Source organism: Trachypithecus francoisi, unplaced genomic scaffold (genome assembly GCF_009764315.1).
Source record: "Trachypithecus francoisi isolate TF-2019V2 unplaced genomic scaffold, Tfra_2.0 Lachesis_group0, whole genome shotgun sequence".
Lineage (NCBI taxonomy): Eukaryota > Metazoa > Chordata > Mammalia > Primates > Cercopithecidae > Trachypithecus > Trachypithecus francoisi.
In genome coordinates this window covers 175,841,017-175,857,196 of record NW_022681453.1, presented here as the reverse complement: position 1 = coordinate 175,857,196, position 16,180 = coordinate 175,841,017, and the positions used below count along the sequence as shown (strand labels likewise).

General features: G+C 38.9%; 1 protein-coding gene across 12 annotated transcripts in view; it reads left to right on the top strand.

Annotated features, from left to right (window-relative positions):
- NEK10 (NIMA related kinase 10) overlaps nt 1-16,180 on the top strand; it is a 273,507-nt gene that overhangs the window by 108,673 nt on the left and 148,654 nt on the right. For all 12 annotated transcript variants that reach the window (XM_033212845.1, XM_033212839.1, XM_033212837.1 and 9 more), the window contains one exon: nt 3,317-3,392. In XM_033212845.1, the coding sequence (XP_033068736.1) occupies nt 3,317-3,392 (76 nt within the window). The remainder of the gene's footprint in view (nt 1-3,316; nt 3,393-16,180) is intronic.

Sequence of the window (16,180 nt, the reverse complement as noted above, 5' to 3'; positions counted from 1 at the left end):
TTGGAGTTTGCTCGAGGTCCACTCCCGACACTGTTTGCCTGGGTATCAGCAGTGGAGGCTGCAGAAAGCAAATATTGCTGAACAGCAAATGTTGCTGCCTGATCATTCCTCTGGAAGCTTCATCTCAGAGGGGTACCCAGCCGTGTGAGGTGTCAGTGTGCCCTTACTGGGGGGTGCCTCCCGGTAGGGAGGCTACTCACGGGTCAGGACTCACTTGAGGAGGCAGTCTGTCCATTCTCAGATCTCAAACTCCGTGCTGGGAGAACCACTGCTCTCTTCAAAACTCAATTGGAAATGCAGAAATCACCTGTCTTCTGCATCGCTCACACTGGGAGCTATAGACTGGAGCTGTTCCTGTTTGGCCATCTTGGAACCCAGACTGGTTTTTCTTCTTTAATGTACTGATCTGGTGAACTACATTGATGATTTTTTAAAATTATTATTTATTTATTTATTTATTGAGACTGATTTTTGCTCATGTTGCCCAGGGTGGAGTGCATTGGCGTGATGTCGGCTCACTGCAAGCTGTGCCTCCCAGGTTCAAATGATTCTCCTGTCTCAGCCTCCTGAGTAACTGGGATTACAGGCACCCACCACCATATCCAGATAATTTTTTTGTATTTTTAGTAGAGATGGGGTTTCACCATGTTGGCCAGGCTGGTCTCAAACTCCTGACCTCAGTTGCTCCACCCACCTTGGCCTCCCAAAGTGCTGGGATTACAGGTGTGAACCACCACGCCCAGTTGATGAATTTTTATTTGGAAATTATTTTAGATTCAGGGGCTACATGTGCATGTTTGTTACATGGATATATTGCATACTGCTGGCATTTGGGCTTCTACTGAAATCACATTCATGGATTTTTAAATTTCAAATTAGCCTTGTATTTCTGGCATAAACCCCACTTGGTCATTATGTGTAATACTTTTTATATGTCACTGGATTTGATTTACTTATAATTTGTTTATAATTTTTGTGTCTGTGTTCATGAGGCTCTTATTCTGTAGTTTTCTTTTCTTGTCATGTCTTTGTCTAGTTTTAGAATGATGTAATGCTGGCTTTATGAAGTGATTTGGGAAGTATTTCCTCTTCTATTTTCTGGTAGAGTCTGTGTACAATTGGTATATATTTCTTAAATGTTTGGTTGAGTTTATCATTGAATTGATCTGGTCCTTCTTTTTCTATATTGGTAGTATTGTGTCTTGGTGAGATTTGGGGCTTTAGAATCAAGCAACCCCAGATTAATATCTGACTTTGTTAATTTCTCCCTGTGAGACGTTGGGCAAGTCACACATTCTCTCTGAGCCTGTTTCCTCATCTAGAAAATGGGTAACTGTGATAATTAAATAATAATATACATCAGTTGTTCAGTACTCTACTACATGTATTTATATATAATACATATGACATTTGCATGTATTAAATTATTTAAATTTTACTATCATACTATTCTGTGTACAGTATATATCAGTACTATATTATTATAATCCTTATTTTACAGATAAGAAAGCTATTGGAGGCCGGGCATGGTGGCTCACGCCTGTAATCCCAGCACTTTGGGAGGCTGAGGTGGGCGGATCATGAGGTCGGGAGATCGAGACCATCCTGGCTAACACGGTGAAACCCCATCTCTACTAAAAATACAAAAAAAAAATAAAAAATGTTAGCCAGGTGTGGTGGCAGGCACCTGTAGTCCCAGCTACTCTGGAGGCTGAGGCACGAGAATGGTGTGAACCCAGGAGGCAGAGCTTACAGTGAGCCAAGATTGCACCACTGCACTCTAGCCTGGGCGACAGAGCAAGACTCCATCTCAAAAAAAAAAAAAACAAAAAAAGGAGAAAAAAGAAAGCTATTAGAAAGCAAAATTAAATAACTTGCCCAGGGTTACTCAGGTTACGCATAATAGAGTCAGTATTCAGATTGAGGCTGTCCAGTTCCTGAGTCTTGGCTTTTAAGCACTGAGCTATACTAATGATAATACCTATCTTTCAGAGTGCTATGCGTGTTAAACGAGGCAATTCATGTAAGTGGCTGAATTTGTGCTAGTATAGACTTGTTGTTTAGTAAACGTGTATTATTATTAATAATGTGAATTTTTATTATTTTGAAATGAAACTACTTTGGAATATTTTCTACCTGGAAGATATTTTAGTACATATAATCAAATACTGCATTGAAGTTTGTTCCAGTGAAATTCCATGAGCATTTGCCGCACTTTACAACATGATATTGAGAATATCAAAGCTTATTAGGAAAAGCAACTTGAATTCTTGTCCTGGTTCTGCATTGTCTTTTTGTGCAATCCTGGTAATTAAGTCTATTGTAATATTAGTGAATCTGTAGCAAAAGGATAGGTAAAATATCTGTTTTGATCACTTTGACCTAAGTTGTTGAGTGGTTTATAAAAGACAGGCTGGATGCGGTGGCTCATGCCTGTAATCCCAGAACTTTGGAGGCCAAGGCAGGTGGATTATAAGGTCAAGAGTTCAAGACCAGCCTGGCCAACGTGGTGAAACCCCATCTCTACTAAAGCTACAAAAATTAGCTAGGCATGGTGGCATGTGCCTGTAATCCCAGCTACTTGGGAGGCTGAGGCACGAGAATCACTTGAACCTGGGGGGTAGAGGTTGCAGTGAGCCAAGATCGTACCACTGTATTCCAGCCTGGGCGACAGAGCGAGACTCTGTCTCAAAAAGAAAAAGGAAAAAAAAGACAAGTACCTGAAGATATTATGAAAAGTACAAGGTTGTGCTAATATTAAATATAGATATTTGGTGTTCTGTGATAAAAATCAGAATATTTTGTTGATATATAAATATTTTGAGATTATTTTGAACATACTTGTACTGTGATTGGTACACGTTGATGCCAGTTAATTTTAGGTTTTCAGGCCTTCTTGGTATTTATTCGGGTGTATCTTTTCTTTTAGCCTGATGAGGTCATGACTGCTGTATGCCAAATGTTAGATTCATTCTGTTTATTTAAAAATTATAAAGGATAACCTAAAAAATGGAATCACAGTTTCAATAAGTACTTTGTCCTATGTTTCAGACAGCAAAACTTATTTTATGGTTTTTTAAATGATAAACCTCATTATATCAAAATATACAGCAAGATGACATAGTGTATGTATGCCACTAATTAAGACTGGGAATGACATGGAAGATTGGCACATTGGGCATTTTGACGGAGGGTAAGAAAAGAAAAGCCTTTGGTTATGAAGTGTAGTAGTTATTGTGTAGATTGTCAAATGCTAAGGAACAATGCTCACTCTGGGAAAATATAATAACATATTATATTGTTTTCTGAATTGTAGCTGATTTTGGCCTGGCAAAGCAAAAACAAGAAAACAGTAAACTCACGTCTGTTGTTGGAACAATCCTGTATTCTTGGTAAGGACAATTATTTTATGGCTCTCAAACATCATACTTAACTGATTTGGGCTTTCATTTCTATTATTGACTTGCAAAGGAAAGAGGATTTCAGGAAAGAAAGCTTATTTTATAAGTTTTTTTTCAATTATCTAGGTAATACACATTATTAGAATTGTGGATCATTATGTATGCTTAAAACAACCACCACAAAAATAATCTTTCTTCTAAGGTATCACTGCCCCCATGGGGATTACTTTTATAAATTGTAAATTGAAATGATCCTTGGTATATAGTAGGTGTGCAATAGTTGAATGAAACTGAGAATGAAGTAATAGATATGCTACCCAACATGATATTTGGAACATTTTATTGTACTCACTTGTATGTATGACTCTTTTCCTCTTTTCTACCTATAAACATTGAAGTGCAGGGCAAGGATTTTTGTACCCTAATACTTATCCTAGTATCTGGCAAATAATAGGCACCGATTAACTTTACTGCATGAATGAATAAATAATGACATGTATACTTAGACATATGTTTACAAAGTAAGTTGCTTCTTGGATAAATGAGTGTTTATTTTTTGATAAATGGAGACACTTTTAAATTCTTTGGCATACTTTGAGGTTCCTTTGCAAGCCACTAATTATTATGAAGTAAGAATCTTCTTTTGCTGATCACATGTCATTTGTCTGAATCTGTTGAAATTAGCAAACAGTTATGGTAGTGAGTAGAAAAGCAGATTTCAGGGAAATATTCTGGAATCTGATTCAACAGGTCAAGCAATCAAGACACAATCATTTTTTAAAAATCTAGCCTATAGTTGTACAATTGTGTCCTGGGGATGGAATTAAACACGACTCTTCTTGAGGAAGAGTAGAAATTGTCTAAAAATAACAGCCTAATTTTACAAAGTCCTTTCATGTAAAAGTGTTCAGAATAATGTTTTAAGAGAGTGACTTTTCATTTATCTTTTTGGAAATGTTTTACATCTTTATTCTTGAAACTGGTTTCATGAGAAGATGCAAAGAAACTGTGGCAGGCTAATATGTACATTGTAAGCTGCAAGCTTATATGATTTCTACTTAACCTCTTAACAGTAAGGCTGACCTACTCGTTACTTGCTGACAGAAGAATAATTTTTTTTGGTTTCACTGTGTACTGTTTTTATAAAGTAAACAATAAAAATTTGATCATAAAAGTGTCAAGTAATCATATATTTCTGAACAGATTTGATTGTCAGTCAAATTGCAGAACAACACACAAACTTAAATTTCTGCTGGTCATACTTGGTGAAAGCATATTTTTATTCCTGAGACTTTGAATTAAGTTTAGAATTGCTTATATGATAGTATCAACTGTGTGTGTGTGTGTGTGTGCGTGTGTGTGTGAGAGAAATAGAATTGATAGAATATGTAGGAAGAAATCCAAAACATGACAACTTTTTTGCTGTATTAGCCCAAACATGGCTTCACATTTTCATTTAATTTTTAAATTAACTGAAGAGTTTGTAAGCTGAACCTACTCATATAGATAAGCTATTATTTCATGTATGTGTACTATAATTGTTTTAATAACATGTATAGTATATCTTACCACCATTTATCTTTCTGTCAACCTCCTATTCTTTTAAATTGCTTAAAAAATTTCTTTCTACTCCCTTCTCTCATCTCTCCAAGTTATTAGAAATGCCCCCTGTCTGATGGGTTTTACTATGAATTTGGGTTCACAAACCATCTTTCTTGCTAGTTTTTGATGTCCTTAGCTGAGTATGGAGTTAAAAGAACTCAGTCCTACATCATATTGTGTTTCTTTCTTAGTTTGGAATTCTCCAAAAGCAGAATCTGAGACAAGAATTTGAGTGAAATAGTTGATTTGGGAGGAGCTCCCAGGAAACACTGTTAGGAGAGCGGTGAAGTGAGATTTGGAGGGAAAGCAGCCAGTACAGTGAACATTAATAATTAGGTTCATAGAGTATTATCTGGGATATAGTATAGAGCAGGGGTGTCCAATCTTTTGGCTTCTCTGGGCCACATTGGAAGAGGAAAAATTGTCTTGGACCGCATGCAAAATACACTGACACTAAAGATAGCTTTTATGAGCTTTTAAAAATTGAAAAAAACTCAAATGTTTTAAGAAAGATTTATGCGTTTGTGTTGGGCCACATGCAGTCCTTGGGCCTGGGGTTGGACTAACTTGGTGTACAGGATGTTTTAGAGTTGCCCTGTGCGCCAGATGGAGGTTGGAGTATTATTTTTCCAGTCACGAGGGGGAGCCCTCAGCATCTGACTGAGGGCTGCTCTGGGGAGCTTATGCCCAGGTGCTTATGGCATGCCAGGGCATGGGCTACGGGCACTCCAGGCAGAGAGCTGGAGGGGCATTGCTTGAGGTGTGATGCCGTAGACTTGTACTGGAAATGTGAGTGGGAGTCTGGCTAGGGTCCAGACATTCTAGAATTTTTTTGTAATTCTGTAATTCTTATTTTCATGTAAGTTTTCTGAGCTTGTCTGAGCCTATAAATGTGGACCTGGGATGTGGACATTTGGATGCCATAGAGATGCCTAGGCACCCCTTTCCCTTCCCTGCGGGGTCCCCAGAGTTTGATGTCCCCGTGTCATTTTGCCCTTTCCATTTGCTTTTGCTTCCTCAGATATTAACTTATTGAAAGGAAGAAAGGTCTCTTTGTCAACTCTTGTAGGAAGTACATCAGAGCATTCTTTATTCTGTATTCAGCTGGTAGATAAAGGGTTTGTAGGCACATTGCTGGACCAATTGTACTAGAACAGAAGGTCAGTAAAGGTTCTTTTTATTGATCTGATGTGATTCATTATTAGGCAGGTCTTTGTTTCCTTCTCAAGGGAAAAAAAATCTCCAAATATGCTACTTGTTTCCATTTTTTATCTCTATGGCTTCCTCCAATTTCAGAGAAGAAAATTACACACCATCTTCAACTTCATTTTCTGAGAACAGTATAGAGTTTGAGGCTCTGGGAAGCATTTTCAGCTAGTTCTTCACAGAACATATATGGGATTTATGAAGCTAGTATGATGTATAAAATACAATAAAAGTTTTCCAATAAAAATGGAAAACTTCAACTATTCCTGGAATGGGAATTATTACTCTACTGCTTAGTAGAATCTCATTCATATTATGACACTAGATAATTAGAAGAGAAGTTCATGAAGTTTAAATTGGATGCATCAAAATAAAACTGTAGGTAAACCTGGTTAAGTAGAGACAAAGTGAAGCATGTCTACTAACTGCACTTCTTAAATTAAAAAAAAATATTTTTATTTTTTGATACATAAAGTTGATAGAATTCTTAAGAAATCTATAATACACTTAACATTTTGAGAGTTTTAAGTGACTTAAAACACTTAAGTGACTTCCAGCTGCTCATGCAAAGACCAAGCCCTCACTATGGCCACAAGTAGACAACCTTGCATTCTCTGGCCTCTGCCAAGTTCTTCCCTTTACCACAAACCAAACTTTAACAATTCCTAGCTGCTTCATCTGGGCTCCCTCTGGCCACAGGACCTTTGCACATGCAGCTCCCTTTGCCCGGAATACTCTTTTTCACTTGTCATCTGGTTAATTCTTACCTGCCTTCAGCTGAACCCCTTAGACAAGGTGTATTTCCTCTGATCTACACACTCCGTGTACTTTTCCTTCACACAATTGACTTTTTGTTGATTTTGTGATAAGCAATGATGATTTTGTTCATTACGATCCCCAGCAGTCCTAAGTCTGGTACTTTAAAACTCCCAAGTAATATTTGCTATGTGAATGATCCAGTACTTGCATGATTATAAACATTACTGGAAATAACATATTACAAAGAAAATTGTTTCTTTTTGTTGTAACACACTTTTAATTTCCAATCCTTTCCCCTCTTGCTGTTCCTTCAGATCTCCAAAATGCTCCTCCTTGGAATGCTGTTCCTTCAGAGACAGCTGCAGAACTTACTTCTTTACTTCATTCTGCTCTTTGCTTAAATGCCACTTATATAGAGAGGATTTCCATGGTCACTTGCCCCAAACAGCAACCTCTCTTCAGATTCTATCCCTGTCTCCTGCTTTATGTTTTCATAGCCCTTGCCTCTATGTGACCTTATATTGTACTTGAATTGGCTTATAGTGAGTCTGTCCACTACACACAAGCTCCGTGAGCATAGGACTTGTGTCTCCTTTGTTCACCACTGTTTCCCCAGGACCTAGAGGAGTCGACTAGCAGAATCTTAAGAAATACTTTGAATCATTGAAGTGAAAACAAGTCTTTTTTCATATTAATATGATAAAAATTAGTGTATATTTTTATTGGGTTCTAATATATCTTTGAGCTGTTCTGATTTTTACCCTAATAAAGCCTGAAAGCTTTTCATTTGAGATAGTAAGTACCTTGATGGCAGAGTCTATTTTATTTTATTTTTTTCTCTTTGCTATTTTATCTTTATATATTACATGATTACTAGAACAGTGAGTAAATGAGATCAAGTAGGATGTTAACATTTTAACAAAATAAAATGTGGAAAGATTATATATTATAGAAATATGTATTCTTCAGTGACCAATAAAGTGGCCCTGAGGGAAATTTCAAAAAAGAGATGTATTAGGTCATTCTTGGATTGCTATAAAGAAATACCTGAGACTGGGTAATTTATAAAGAAAAGAGGTTTACCTGGCTCATGGTTCTGCAGGCTGCACAGGAAGCATGATGCTGGTATCTTCTTGTCTTCTGGGGAGGCCCCAGGAAACTTACATTCACGGTGGAAGGTGAAGGGGGAGCAGGCATATCACATGGCCAGAGCAGAAGCAGGAGAGAGGAAGTGAGGAAGTGCCACACACTTTTAAACAACCAGATCTTGTGAGAACCCACTCACTGTCAGAACAACAGCACTAAGGGGATGGTATTAAACCATTCAGGAGAAATCCGCCCCCATGATCCAACCACTTTCTACTAGGCCCCACCTTCAACACTGGGGATAACAATATGAGATTTGGGCAGGGATTTTCAAAAATAAGCATAATTGGAATAAGACCATCTCAAAGGATTTTCAAAAAAAAAAAAAAAGCATAATTGGAAACAGACCATAGTATTGACAGAATAAGGTCATTATTAAGAGCACAAGCTCCGGAATCAGATGGCCTGGGTTTAAATTCTAGATCTGCTATTGAGAGTTTTAAATGATTGAATTTTTCTGTGCCTTAGTTTCCTCATCTGCAACCTGGGAATAATAATAGTGCCCATGTCCTAGGATTGTTGTGAGATTAAATGAGGTGCTACATGTCTGGTGCTGGGAACAGTGCCTGGCTGGCATGTGGTAAGCACTCACTAGATAATAGTGATTGTCATTTCCTGTTGGTCTAGAGTTTGAAATGATAGTACTCGTTTAAATGTATAGATTATATTATGCATATATAGGAGGTTATAGAACACTAGGCAGATTTAACCTACAGAAGACTACCTCAAGGTATTCCATAATCAAACTCCCAAAGGTCAGGGATAAAGAAAGGCTCTCACCAGCAGCAAGAGAAAAGAAACAAACAACATGCAGTGGAGTTCAGTACATCTGGCAGCAGACTTTTCAGTGGAACCCTTACAGGCCAGAAGACAGTGGCGTGACATATTGAAAGTGCTAAAGGAAAAAAATTTACCCCAGAATAGTATATCTGGTGAAAATATCTTTCAATCATGAAGGAGAAATAAAGACTTTTCCAGACAAACAAAAGCTAAGGGATTTCATCAACGTCAGACCTGTCCTACGAGAAATGCTAAAGGGGGTTCTTCAATCCGAAATGAAAGGGCATTAATGACGAATGAGAAATCACCTGAACATACGAAATTCACTGGTAATAGTAAATACACAGAAAAACAAAGAGTATTATAATACTGTAACTGTGGTATATACACTACTCTTACCTTAAGTAAGATAAAAAGATGAATCAATAAAAAATAATAACTACAACAACTTTTCAAGACATAGCACAATAAGATATAAAGAGAAATAATAAAAAATTAAAAGTGGGGGGACAAAATCAAAGTGTAGAGTTTTTATGTTTTCTCTTTGCTTGTTTGTTTATGCAATCAGTATCATCAGTTTGAAACAATGGGTTACAACATAGTATTTGCAAGTTTCATGGTAACCTCAAAAAACATACAACAGATATGCAAAAAGTAAAAAGTAATAAATTAAATCATACCATAAGAGAAAATAATCTTCACCAAAAGGAAGACAGGAAAGAAGAATGGAAGAGAATACCACAAAACAACCTGAAAACATAAATGACAAAATGGCAGGAATAAGTTCTTACTTATCAATAATAACATTGAATGTAAATGGACTAAACTCTCCAATCAAAAGACAGAGTGGCAGAGTGGACAAAAAAATAAGACACAATGATCTGTTGCCTATTAAAAATGCATCTCACCTCTAAAGACACATAGACTGAAAATAAAGAAAAGGAAAAAGATATTCCATGCCAATGGAAACGAAAAAAGAGCAGACGTAGCTATACTTATATCAGAAAAATATATATTTAAAGACAAAAACTATAAGAAGAGACAAAGAAAGTCGTTATATAATGATAAAGGAGTCAATTCAGCAAGAGAATAAAACAACTGTAAATATATATGCACCCAATACTGGAGCACCAAGATATATAAAAGAAATATTATTAGAGTGAAAGAAAGAGAGATGGAAAACAATATATTAGTCTGTTTTCACTTGCTATGAAGAACTACCAGAGACTGGGTAATTTATAAAGGAAAGAGGTTTTAGATGGCTGAATAGGAACAGCTCCAGTCTCCAACTCCCGGCGCGAGCAACACAGAAGACCGGTGATTTCTGCATTTTCAACTGAGGTACTGGGGTCATCTCACTGGGGAGTGTCGGACAATCAGTGATGGTCAGCTGCTGCAGCCCAACCAGCGAGAGCTGAAGCAGGACGAGGCATTGCCTCACCTGGGAAGCGCAAGCGGGAAGGGAATCCCTTTTCCTAGCCAGGGGAACTGAGACCCACAACACCTGGAAAATTGGGTAATTCCCACCCCAATACTGCGCTTTAAGCAAATGGGCACACCAGGAGATTATACCCACACCTGGCCGGGAGGGTCCCACGGCCACGGAGCCTCCCTCATTGCTAGCAGAGCGGTCTGCGATCTAACCGCAAGGCAGCAGCGAGGCTGGGGGAGGGGCGCCCGCCATTGCTGAGGCTTAAGTAGGTAAACAAAGCTGCTGGGAAGCTCGAACTGGGTGGAGCTCACAGCAGCTCAAGGAAACCTGCCTGTCTCTGTAGACTCCACCTCTGGGGACAGGGCACAGCTAAGAAAACAACAGGGGAAGCAGCAGAGGCCTGTGCAGACCCGAATGACTCTGTCTGACAGCTTTGAAGAGAGCAGTGGATCTCCCAACACGGAGGTTGAGATCTGAGAACGGACAGACTGCCTGCTCAAGTGGGTCCCTGACCCCTGAGTAGCCTAACTGGGAGACATCCCCCACTAGGGGCAGTCTGACACCCCACACCTCACAGGGTGGAGTACACCCCTGAGAGGAAGCTTCCGAAGTAAGAATCAGACAGGTACACTCGCTATTCAGCAATATTCTATCTTCTGCAACCTCTGCTGCTGATACCCAGGCAAACAGGGTCTGGAATGGACCTCAAGCAATCTCCAACAGACCTACATCTGAGGGTCCTGACTATTAGAAGGAAAACTATCAAACAGGAAGAACACCTATACCAAAACGCCATCAGTATGTCACCATCACCAAAGACCAGAGGCAGATAAAACCACGAAGATGGGGAAGAAGCAGGGCAGAAAAGCTGGAAATTCAAAAAATAAGAGCGCATTTTCCCCTGCAAAGGAGCGCAGCTCATCGCCAGCAACGGATCAAGCTGGTCAGAGAATGACTTTGATGAGATGAGAGAAGAAGGCTTCAGTCCATCAAACTTCTCAGAGCTAAAGGAGGAATTACGTACCCAGCGCAAAGAAACTAAAAACCTTGAAAAAAGAGTGGAAGAATTGATAGCTAGAATAATTAATGCAGAGAAGGTCATAAATGAAATGACAGAGATGAAAACCATGACACGAGAAATATGTGGCAAATCAGCAAGCTTCAGTAACCGACTTGATCAACTGGAAGAAAGAATATCAGCGATTGAGGATCAAATGAATGAAATGAAGCGAGAAGAGAAACCAAAAGAAAAAAGAAGAAAAAGAAATGAACAAAGCCTGCAAGAAGTATGGGATTATGTAAAAAGACCAAATCTACGTCTGATTGGGGTGCCTGAAAGTGAGGGGGAAAATGGAATCAAATTGGAAAACACTCTTCAGGATATCATCCAGGAGAACTTCCCCAACCTAGCAGGGCAGGCCAACATTCAAATTCAGGAAATACAGAGAACACCACAAAGATACTTCTCGAGAAGAGCAACTCCAAGACACATAATTGCCAGATTCACCAAAGTTGAAATGAAGGAAAAAATCTGAAGGGCAGCCAGAGAGAAAGGTCGGGTTACCCACAAAGGGAAGCCCATCAGACTAACAGCAGACCTCTCGGCAGAAACTCTACAAGCCAGAAGAGAGTGGGGGCCAATATTCAACATTCTTAAAGAAAAGAGTTTTCAACCCAGAATTTCATATCCAGCCAGACTAAGTTTCATCAGTGAAGGAGAAATAAAATCCTTTACAGATAAGCAAATGCTTGGAGATTTTGTCACCACCAGGCCTGCCTTACGAGAGACCCTGAAGGAAGCCCTAAACATGGAAAGGAACAACCGGTACCAGCCATTGCAAAAACATGCCAAAATGTGAAGACCATCGAGGCTAGGAAGAAACTGCATCAACTAACGAGCAAAAAAACTGGTTAATATCATAATGGCAGGATCAAGTTCACACATAACAATATTAACCTTAAATGTAAATTGACTAACTGGTCCAATTAAAATACACAGACTGGCAAACTGGATAAAGAGTCAAGACCCATCAGTCTGCTGTATACAGGAGACCCATCTCACATGCAGAGACATACATAGGCTCAAAATAAAGGGATGGAGGAAGATCTACCAAGCAAATGGAGAACAAAAAAAAGCAGGGGTTGCAATCCTAGTCTCTGATAAAACAGACTTTAAACCATCAAAGATCAAAAGAGACAAAGAAGGCCATTACATAATGGTAAAGGGATCAATTCAACAGGAAGAGCTAACTCTCCTAAATATATATGCACCCAAAACAGGAGCACCCAAATTCATAAAGCAAGTCCTTAGAGACTTACAAAGAGACTTAGACTCCCATACAATAATAATGGGAGACTTCAACACTCCACTGTCAACATTAGACAGATCAACGAGACAGAAAGTTAACAAGGATATCCAGGAATTGAACTCATCTCTGCACCAAGTGGACCTAATAGACATCTATAGAACTCTCCACCCCAAATCAACAGAATATACATTCTTGTCAGCACCACATCGCACTTATTCCAAAATTGACCACATAATTGGAAGTAAAGCACTCCTCAGCAAATGTCAAAGAACAGAAATTATAACAAACTGTCTCTCAGACCACAGTGCAATCAAACTAGAACTCAGGACTAAGAAACTAAATCAAAACCGCTCAACTACATGGAAACTGAACAACCTGCTCCTGAATGACTACTGGGTACATAACGAAATGAAGGCAGAAATAAAGATGTTCTTTGAAACCAATGAGAACAAAGATACAACATACCAGAATGTCTGGGACACATTTAAAGCAGTGTGTAGAGGGAAATCTATAGCACTAAATGCCCACAAGAGAAAGCTGGAAAGATCTAAAATTGACACTCTAACATCACAATTAAAAGAACTGGAGAAGAAAGAGCAAACACGTTCAAAAGCTAGCAGAAGGCAAGAAATAACTAAGATGGGAGCAGAACTGAAGGAGATAGAGACACAAAAAACCCTCCAAAAGATCAATGAATCCAGGAATTGGTTTTTTGAAAAAATCAACAAAATTGACAGACCGCTAGCAAGACTAATAAAAAAGAAAAGAGAGAAGAATCAAATAGACGCAATAAAAAATGATAAAGGGGATATCACCACCGACCCCACAGAAATACAAACTACCATCAGAGAATACTATAAACATCTCTACGCAAATAAACTAGAAAATCTAGAAGAAATGGATAATTTCCTGTACACTTACACTCTTCCAAGACTAAACCAGGAAGAAGTTGAATCCCTGAATAGACCAATAGCAGGCTCTGAAATTGAGGCAATAATTAATAGCCTACCAACGAAAAAAAGTCCAGGACCAGATGGATTCACAGCTGAATTCTACCAGAGGTACAAGGAGGAGCTGGTACCATTCCTTCTGAAACTATTCCAATCAAGAGAAAAAGAGGGAATCCTCCCTAACTCACTTTATGAGGCCAACATCATCCTGATACCAAAGCCTGGCAGAGACACAACAAAAAAAGAAAATTTTAGACCAATATCCCTGATGAACATCGATGCAAAAATCCTCAGTAAAATACTGGCAAACCGGATTCAGCAGCACATCAAAAAGCTTATCCACCATGATCAAGGGGGCTTCATCCCTGGGATGCAAGGCTGGTTCAACATTCGCAAATCAATAAACGTAATCCAGCATATAAACAGAACCAAAGACAAGAACCACATGATTATCTCAATAGATGCAGAAAAGGCTTTTGACAAAATTCAACAGCCCTTCATGCTAAAAACGCTCAATAAATTGGTATTGATGGAACGTACCTCAAAATAATAAGAGCTATTGTGACAAACCCACAGCCAATATCATACTGAATGGGCAAAAACTGGAAAAATTCCCTTTGAAAACTGGCACAAGACAGGGATGCCCTCTCTCACCACTCCTATTCAACATAGTGTTGGAAGTTCTGGCTAGGGCAATCAGGCAAGAGAAAGAAATCAAGGGTATCCAGTTAGGAAAAGAAGAAGTCAAATTGTCCGTTTGCAGATGACATGATTGTATATTTAGAAAACCCCATTGTCTCAGCCCAAAATCTCCTTAAGCTGATAAGCAACTTCAGCAAAGTCTCGGATACAAAATCAATGTGCAAAAATCACAAGCATTCTTATACACCAGTAACAGACAAACAGAGAGCCAAATCATGAATGAACTTCCATTCACAATTGCTTCAAAGAGAATAAAATACCTAGGAATCCAACTTACAAGGGATGTCAAGGACCTCTTCAAGGAGAACTACAAACCACTGCTCAGTGAAATAAAAGAGGACACAAACAAATGGAAGAACATACCATGCTCATGGATAGGAAGAATCAATATCGTGAAAATGGCCATACTGGCCAAGGTAATTTATAGATTCAATGCCATCCCCATCAAGCTACCAATGAGTTTCTTCACAGAACTGGAAAAAACGGCTTTAAAGGTCATATGGAACCAAAAAAGAGCCCGCATTGCCAAGACAATCCTAAGTCAAAAGAACATAGCTGGAGGCATCACACTACCTGACTTCAAACTAGACTACAAGGCTACAGTAACCAAAACAGCATGGTACTGGTACCAAAACAGAGATATAGACCAATGGAACAGAACAGAGTCCTCAGAAATAACACCACACATCTACAGCCATCTGATCTTTGACAAACCTGAGAGAAACAAGAAATGGGGAAAGGATTCCCTATTTAATAAATGGTGCTGGGAAAATTGGCTAGCCGTAAGTAGAAAGCTGAAACTGGATCCTTTCCTTACTCCTTATACAAAAATTAATTCAAGATGGATTAGAGACTTAAATGTTAGACCTAATACCACAAAAACCCTAGAAGAAAACCTAGGTAGTACCATTCAGGACATAGGCATGGGCAAGGACTTCATGTCTAAAACACCAAAAGCAACGGCAGCAAAAGCCAAAATTGACAAATGGGATATGATTAAACTAAAGAGCTTCTGCACAGCAAAAGAAACTACCATCAGAGTGAACAGGCAACCTACAGAATGGGAGAAAATTTTTGCAATCTACTCATCTGACAAAGGGCTAATATCCAGAATCTACAAAGAACTCAAACAAATATACAAGAAAAAAACAAACAACACCATCAAAAAGTGGGCAAAGGACATGAACAGACATTTCTCAAAAGAAGACATTCATACAGCCAACAGACACATGAAAAAATGCTCATCCTCACTCGCCATCAGAGAAATGCAAATCAAAACCACAATGAGATACCATCTCACACCAGTTAGAATGGCAATCATTAAAAAGTCAGGCATCAACAGGTGCCGGAGAGTATGTGGAGAAATAGGAACACTTTTACACTGTTGGTGGGATTGTAAACTAGTTCAACCATTATGGAAAACAGTATGGCGATTCCTCAAGGATCTAGAACTAGATGTACCATATGACCCAGCCGTCCCACTACTGGGTATATACCCAAAGGATTATAAATCATGCTGCTGTAAAGACACATGCACACGTATGTTTATTGCGGCACTATTCACAATAGCAAAGACTTGGAATCAACCCAAATGTCCATCTGTGACAGACTGGATTAAGAAAATGTGGCACATATACACCATGGAATACTATGCAGCCATCAAAAAGGATGAGTTTGCGTCCTTTGTAGGGACATGGATGCAGCTGGAAACCATCATTCTTAGCAAACTATCACAAGAAGAGAAAACCAAACACCGCATGTTCTCACTCATAGGTGGGAACTGAACAATGAGATCACTTGGACTCGGGAAGGGGAACATCACACACCATGGCCTATCATGGGGAGGGGGGAAGGGGGAGGGATTGCATTGGGAGTTATACCTGATATAAATGA